Source organism: Culex quinquefasciatus, chromosome 1, assembly GCF_015732765.1.
Source record: "Culex quinquefasciatus strain JHB chromosome 1, VPISU_Cqui_1.0_pri_paternal, whole genome shotgun sequence".
Lineage (NCBI taxonomy): Eukaryota > Metazoa > Arthropoda > Insecta > Diptera > Culicidae > Culex > Culex quinquefasciatus.
This window is the reverse complement of record NC_051861.1, coordinates 56,745,650-56,753,998: the sequence shown is the minus strand read 5'-3', so window position 1 is coordinate 56,753,998 and position 8,349 is coordinate 56,745,650. Positions and strand designations below refer to the sequence as shown.

At 42.6% G+C, this 8,349-nt stretch overlaps 1 protein-coding gene across 1 annotated transcript; it reads right to left on the bottom strand.

Moving 5' to 3' along the window:
* Positions 1-1,471: 1,471 nt before the first annotated feature.
* On the bottom strand, positions 1,472-4,727 carry LOC6030948 (protein PAT1 homolog 1). Its single transcript, XM_038263107.1, has 4 exons — positions 4,483-4,727; positions 3,818-4,414; positions 3,046-3,761; positions 1,472-1,480 (listed from the first exon to the last, which is right to left on the bottom strand). The coding sequence occupies exons 2-4, from the start codon at positions 4,257-4,259 to the stop codon at positions 1,472-1,474; spliced, it is 1,167 nt and encodes a 388-aa protein (XP_038119035.1). The 5' UTR covers positions 4,260-4,414; positions 4,483-4,727.
* Positions 4,728-8,349: the final 3,622 nt, after the last annotated feature.

The window sequence follows — 8,349 nt, the reverse complement described above, 5'->3', positions numbered from 1 at the left end:
TTTTTTTCCGGCGGCAGCAGCTCGTACCAAAATCAACCAGGAGATTATTCTACTGGTTTCGGCGAAAAATCCGCTGGTTCAGCGAATGTTTCCACTGGACCAGTGTTTTTTTGCACTGGCTCAGCGTTTTTTATCACCGACGTTAGTTTTTTTGTTTTGGCGGCAGAAGCCTATGCCAAAATAAACCAGAGGATTTGAGAACCAGAGATTAATTGGGAATCGTGTAAAAGCATGTGGCAAAGTGGTTGTTTAAAACCGTCTTGCATGTTATATTTTGTGAATGTGTTGGTTTGTGCACAGTTTCATATTACCAGTCTTAATTAAATTTTCCTAGTAGATTAAAACTTTACCACTTTCTGCTGCAATGAATGGCGGGGTTTTGACTAACGTTGATTCATGGCAGCATGGCCTACTAATCCCGCGACGGTCACACTGAATGATTGACCTCCGTGAATCACTTTGGGTGTGGGCAGTGTCTGCGCTGGAATTTTATCTAGAAGCCTTTGTCGATGATCTCGTTGAACCTCCAGCTCGACCTGCGCTTGGGCTGTAAAAAAATCGTTGCATTTGTATATTCTATAGAAACGATGTAAAATCTTTTACCTTGCGTGTTGGGTTTCCTTCCGACACATTGGCACATAATATCGGATTTTGTTTGAGAAAAAAATTAGCAAAAAATTATAGTTCGATTAGAATTTCCTAGCTTAATTGACAATTGTGAAAACGCTTTCTGTGACAGATCGACAACACGCAGCTTCTAATCAAAATTGGGTACCATTACAGAGAGATCAACTGCTCGAATGATGCCCACTCAAAATTGAGTTGATTTTTGAATCGAGCAGAAACTTCAACACGCCTAGGGAGCGTTATTTTATTACGTAACGGGAGGGTCGCACGCTTCATTCAACATTTTTACAATTTTTCCATTTTTTTGCGTTACTTAAAAAAACAACGCTTCTCTAATGGTGTTAAAATATTTTTGCATAGATTTAGCAACAATTGTGAAAGTTGTAAAATTTAATCAAACAAAGTGCACAGATTTTCTCAGCGGGTAGTTTGAAACTGTTCTAAAGTGGTCGAAAGCACTCAGTCGAGACACAAACCGGTTTGGCGAGCGGGGGATAGAAGGTATCATTTTCAATGTGCAAATATTTGGTGTGCAGTAGAGTTATCTAAGCCCGCTCTCACGCACACTTGCACGCCATTTGTTTTGCTGGCTGGTACAAAATTTAACCTCAATCTTTTTCGTATACGTACACGCAATACATGCGCACGTAGATAGCTCTGTTACCCAGTAACGAAGTTCTTGTAGGATTCTTGCAGAGTTTTTACAGAGCTGTATATTCTAACTGCATTCTAGAAGAAATGTTCTACCCTTCTAACAGGATTCTGGCAGAACCAGGCGGAGAATTTGATCAATCATTCAATGGTCATTTAAATAAATCAAAGAAATTGAACTCATTGAGAGCATTTATTCCGTCTACGTTTAAAAAATGATTTAAACTACAAAAAAATCTTATTACATATATTGAACCTTGAGAACTTTAAGTAGAGTTATTGCTTAACTTTCTTTACTTATTAAATAAAAACTCAATCAATAGATCAAATTATAGGACAATATATTCAGTCAAAGCATAAATTAACACATTAAAAATAAATAAATAATTCACAATCTTCACAATAAATACAATACGGTAGAAATTACTTAGCGGGAGGTTTAGATAAATATGCAAGGAGGCTTATACCCGAGCATGGGTAAATAACAAGGGAAATGCGTAATAATACCTTTCTCTGGTATCAATACCAAATTTTGGTATTCCTGGACCCTTTGAAATTTGTCTTAAGGATTATGCAAGAGCAAAATGTGGTATCATACCAATTTAAGGTATTGTTTTGATATTGCTAAATTGCAGAATTTGTCAATGGTCGAACACCACATTTTGGTATTCTTTTGGTATTACAGTGTTTTATCAAATTCCTCTGCAACTATGGGAGAATTTTGACCAATTTTGACAAAATAATTAAATTTGCGCTAAAATGATGTCTCAAAGCGAATGCTTTCATTGAAAACCGGAAATTTCAAACTTGATTTTAAACATTTTTGATATACCCCCTACAGAAATGACTTGAAATTGTGGAAAATTTTCTAAGTCAGGATGGCACATTTTGGTATTATTTTAGTATTGAAAGGTTTCATCAATTTTCTCTGAAACTATGGGATTTTTTTACCAATTTGGAGAAGATAATAAATTTTGCGCTAAAATGACTTGAAAAAAAAATTAAAGCTGGTTTTAACATTTTTTTAAATCGTTGAAATTTCTCTAAGTCGGGATAACCCAATACTTTGAAAAACGAGTCAATCGAATGATTATTGAATGTTGGTGAATTTCAATCCAGTTTCATTTTAATAACACTTATTTTTCAATCTTGTTATTTTTCAGAAGCTTCAAGAACTTCAAGCACAGGCCGTTCATCAATGACAAATGCATTCGGTGTGGTGAAGAATATCACTAAGAACAACATGGAATCATCAGGTGAGTAGATTTGGCTGTTGCATATGGATCATTTCCGTTTATTCACTAACTGCAACTGCTGCACTAAAAATGGTATGAAAATATCAAATTTTGGTATTACTTGTGCAAATACCAGTGACCAAAATGTGATTTTGGTTGCCCAGTAATAGATGGTAAAATACCATGGAATCATACCAAAATCATGTATGTGGAAGACCACAGGAATACCAAAATATGATTTTCCAAGGGCGCGGGAATACCTAAAATTAAAACCATGGCAATACCAAGTTTTGGTATTCAAACAATGTTCAAAAATCCAGAAGACCTCAACTTGGTATTGAAATGGTTTTATTTTGAGGTATTATTTTACCCTTGGAATAACATGGTTTGGTATTGTTGTGCCCTTCCACATGCAAGACTTTGGTATGATTTCATGGTATTTTACCATCTATTACTGGGCAACCAAGGGCACATTTTGGTCCCTGTTATTTGCCCAAGTAATACCAAAATTTGGTATTCCCGTGTTATTTACCCCTGCTCGGGTAACGCAGGCGTATTTTGTATCGTTGTCAAAAACCAGGCCATACGCATGCTTAGGGATGAACGTCCACATGGGTTTGGCATCAGGTGGGTATTGGGCGTTAAGTACAAAGGCCAGCAGCCACTGCTTGTCCCGTTCGCTCATCAGGTTCGCGTACTCGTCGTACTCGCCCGACCGGTTCAGCTTGCCACGGTGATGCTGCATCTGCTGCTGGTTCTGGTGGTAATTCTGCCGATTATTGTGCTGCTGCTGGTAGCGATTCTGACCCTGTTGCTGGTGTTGACGGTGCTGGTTCAGCATCGGATGGTTTTGCTGAATCTCCTGAACCAGCCGTTGGTTGAAATTCGCGTGGCTCTCACCTCCGGGGAAATTCGGCGGCGGCACATTCATCGGAAACGGCGGCGGAACGTTCGTCTGGAGCAGGTGCAACGGTGGCAACGGGGGAACCATGTTCAACGGCGGCGGAAAGTTCACCGGAATCGTCAACGGCGGCTGGTGATTCATCATTCCGGGAAATCCGGGCGGCGGACGAGGCAGTCCCATGCCCGGATGATGAAACGGCGGCAGCTGCTGGGGAACCTCCGGCGGCATCGAGTGCTGCGCCTGCTGCTTGATCATGTTCTGCTCGATCTCCTCCACCGAACAGATGCGCATCTGAGCCGGATTCGGCAGCGGGAAGTTGGGCGGAAGACCGACAAAGGGGCCACCTAAAACAAGCCAAATGATAACAAACTCCCTTCTCACAAAATCTCCCCACCCTTACCTGGTCCCCCGCCTATCCTCTGATGGTGCTGCATCGCCGCCATCAACGAACTCTGCGGATGGTGTTGCTGCATCGCCGGATGTGGCAACTGCGGCCGCGGCGTCTCCGGCTTGCTCGGCATCGTCCACACGCTCGGATCCAGCTGCAACCTCGCCTCCGACTCGTTATCATCGTCCAGCTCCAAGTTGTCAATCCGAACGCTGGAAAAGTTCATATCCAAGTCCGAATCCGGCCCCGAATCGCCATCCCCACCCTCCCGCTGATCCAACCGGACCATATCCTCGTGCAGCTCCTCCCAGTCCCCCTCCCGTGCCTGCCCAAACGTCTCATCGTTCAGCGCATCGTACTCCTCCTCCGAATCGTCCGGACCGCCCCCAGTTCCCCCGCCTCCGTCATCCTCCACCGGAAGATGCGTGTCGAACCCGAAGAAGGAATCCGTCATTGTGACAACTGCAGCGGGCCCGAATCCCAACCAGCGCGGACAAATTGCGCCCAACCGCTTTGTTTACAAACCGCCGCCAAATGGCCACTCCGTCCTCCTCCGCAACGCACAACCTTTTGGCACTTCGAACGCCAACCCACAACATCACACGGCAGCTAGAAGAGAAATTTCACATTAAAACCATAGCCCCGCGAAACTGCCACCGGACCCCGGCTAAACTCACCTTTGGTGGCGTGGCCACGGATTAAAAACGGAAAAACAAACAGGGAATCGCGGGTGCGCGCACCAAAAAGAAAAACAATTAGCGATGAGATGGAGCAATGCTACGAAATTCCGACGACGACGACGACGTTTGACGTTTACGCGGCCTGCGAGCGGCGAGACGACGGATGACAGCAAGATGACAGTGGCGACCAGTGATGGCAGATTCGGTGGGAATTTAATGTTTGTGGTGTGGCAAAATGAAATGAAATTCCATTTTTTATTATTTTAGTTTTTTTTTTCAATTAACCTTCAGTGTATCCCGCTCAATCTCAAAGACTCAGTTTTGAACTAATGTTGTTTTTTTCCAGCGCGTGACCGGTAACCGACCTAAAAATCTTAAAGTTCCGTTCCGGTTGACGAAGGTTTACGGATGGAACAATCGTCAGAAAAGATTTCGCAGTAACGGAAGCAGATTTAAAAGAAAGTCCAGCCAGGTTGTACTTACTTGCCACAGCACAAACTGTTCCGCGGCCATGGCCAAGTTCCTCGTTGTACTTACTTGCCACAGCACAAACTGTTCCGCGGCCATGGTCAAGTTCCTCGTTGTACTTACTTGCCACAGCACAAACTGTTCCGCGGCCATGGTCAAGTTCCTCGCCTACGATTCTTGCTGCCACCTGCGACAATTTGTGCACTCATCTATGCAGCAGTACAAATACATCTCCAGCTTCACTGCACCGTATTTTTCTGCTGCGAGAACTTTATGGAAACGTGCTTCTTTTCATTGAAAAGAACCATCACCTGTTGAGTATGTATTTTAATGCTGAACACTTGATGCAGAACTTTTTCATGCTTTTTTGTTTTGAAAAAACCCCTAAAGCAATTCGATTGCCACAAATCGCTTCCAAACGTGAACAATAACAAACATTTATGACGGCTGTCGGAAGGATGTGTATCAAACCAGCGAAAACTTTCGCTGGAAAGGAAACCGTTTCGGAAATAACAAACCAGCGAAACCAAGTTGCTGGATTTGATTTCGCGCAGCCACCTTTTTCAGCGAAAAATTTCGCTGGTTTAGAGAAAAATTTCGCTGATATCAGCAAAACCAACCCAGCAAAATTCGGTCGCTGGTTTGGCGATCGATCCCCTTTCCGTGAAGCTATTTATTTCTTACCCGAAAATGGCATAATTTGCTAATAATGTCAATTTTATGATGAAATAAAACAATTTCAAATTTCAAATCAATTTACTCGCTGTAGGTTATAATGAAAACATCACCCCAAGTTTCAGCGCCCCCTACTGGGAGGTAATTTTGACGTTTGATTGCCTATAGTGATAATTAAAATCTCAAAAGTACACCCATTCGATAAAGGTAAAGAAGCGTTTGAAAAGTGATTCGGACTCTAGTTTCAGCGGAGCAATACAAAAATAAATTGCCGAACAAAGTGATGAAAAAGAAAACTGATGCAGTAAAAATTGTGACTTTGACAAAACGGAATGTACTTACAGAGTAGCACTTGCTCGTCGACTACTTGCCAATATTTTGCTCCAGGACCGGACAGTAATTTGCCTCCAGTTGAAGTGTTGTACTTGACCTGGCCAAACCGCATTCGTTGATACCACTGGAAGGTGCGTTCTCTGCTGAAAAACGATTCCGCAACGAAAAGATTTGACTGGAAATCGACATTGTGCCGATTCACTGCCATCTCGACGCTTTCCGAATGAACTCCGTGGTCTTGTCCTCAAACGAAAATTGCTTCAGCGCACCAAGTTCGGTTTGTTCATCTTCTCGAGGCCAACTTGATGTTTGTGTTTTGGTTGTAAACAAAAGTTGGCCGAGGCGATTCTTCCGGTACCTGCGACAACAATCGTTTCCAGCTGCAGCTGCTTGTTTAGATTATGGCTGCTCGTGTGAACGTTGTTGGCCAAAGTCGGTAGAATCCTTGCAGCATAAAGGACTTTGTGTGATATCGACGCTGGAATCATTAGGAAGTTATATTAGGCATTGCTTAAAAGATATAATTTTGCTTACCAATCAATCAAACCATCCACATTAACGACCCCCGGGTCTTTTGTGGTCTCTATCGCAAGTTTCTGCTCGAACCTAGGAGTCCGAAGGCTTAAATGGGGAGAGCACCCAAACCTCTTTTTACTCCAAGGAACCTTCCACCCCAGTGTTTGAGTTGACGACCTTTGGATTGCGAGTCCAACCGCCGCCAGCGATTCCACCGGAGTAGGTTTGGTTTGGTGTGTTGTTTGTATTTATGGCATGGAGACGACTCCTACACCTGGAATGACTTAACGGCCTAACAACCAAGGCCGGGACCGACATTTTACTTCCTCATCCGATGGAAGGTTGCAGCAGATGGGAATCGAACCCAGAATCATCCGCTTACAAAGCGGACAGTGTAACCATTCGGCCACGCACTGCCACTTTGCTTACCACCTTACTTACCTTGCTTACCAAAAAAAAAGGGATCACCCAAAACTGGTAGCCTAGGATCTAAAATCGTCTCCAACATTGCTGCAACACGATGCTCCATGCAACTTGTTGGAAGTTGGGTACTTCGAAATAAAATCATGGGAGAAGCAAAAAAATCCGTCAACAAAGAAATTCAATTACCGTTATGTTTAAAAACGGAATCGACGTAACACCTTATAATGTGGCCCTCTTAAACCTTGCGGTTTCGTCAACGGATCCACAGGCGTGTATCGTTCTTTTTGCGACAAGACTCCGCCTCCCGGGTCTCCTAAGTGTGAAGGTATGGGCACGGGGAGAGGGCACCGAATACCTATATTTACACTTAGAATTTTTTGCGTCTGCCCCGGGATTCGAACCGGCGACCTCTGGATTGTGAGTCCAGTGCGCGGTCCGATTGATCCACACAGGCAGACACCGTTATGTTTATGTTTACTTAAATGACGTTTCCGAAAAAAAAAATACGCAATGTGACCCTGTGACTGAGCTTGCTCTTATTTCGCATCAGAGACTGCGTTGCCACACTCGAAATCAGAATAACCATTAAAAGGGTACTTTCTATGCACTTTGTCCAAGGGAGGTCTGTATTTCCTATGAGAAAAAGACTGTAGACTGATACAATTGCTTTGAGAGCAAGTCCACACACACTATCAAAACAAACGTTTGGTAGTGTGTGTGAACTCCGTGTAAAAGGGGTGTCAAACCTATAAGTGACCCCGTTCGTTTGGCAACAGTTGGTGTCAAACCATCGGGGTTTGAGCGTATAAAACTAGTATCTTCGCCAAATATGAGCATTGTAGGTCAACGGAATGTGGGGCAAATCGGGACACAACGTTAAATGGTTCAAAAACATCAAAAAGTTCAACCCTCTACTGCTCAAATATTTTTTTGGATTTTTATTTTTCTCGTGTTATTTTGAGCAACTTTTGTTCTACGAAAAACTTTACTTCTCTTGTTTTATGTTTTTCTTATTTCATTTATCTTGTTTAGTTTATGTTTGTTTTTGTTAGTATTTGGCCTATTCTAACACCTTATCATTACATTTTGCCTATCTAATTTTTTAATTTTTTCGCAGTCACTTTTTAAATTTTTTGCCTGTTTTTCACATTTTCTGCTATAAAATGGTACCATTATCATTTAAGTTGTAAAAAAGCGTAGAGGCATAGTTTGGGACACTAGAAAAATTAATGCATACTTCTTTATACTCAAAATATAGGCAATGTTAGTGTTAACGCACATAAGAGCGTCTGTTGCTTGGGTCGTGGCATGATCGGATCTGGACAGAACTGAAACTCGCGGATTAACTAGTGCACAGTAATTTGGAATCAAAACTTTATTGCTCTTGGTTTCTGTCGGTTTATTGAACTGTACTGGACGGTAATTAGACGAGAAAACTGTAACTTTCTA

Bases quoted from the DNA above. Each gene is read 5' to 3' on its own strand.
- LOC6030948 (XM_038263107.1), bottom strand. From the start codon at position 4,259: ATGACGGATTCCTTCTTCGGGTTCGACACGCATCTTCCGGTGGAGGAT. The intron at 3,762-3,817 runs GTAAGGGTGGGG...GGCTTGTTTTAG, and splicing joins GAGGATAGGCGGGGGACCAG to GTGGCCCCTTTGTCGGTCTT.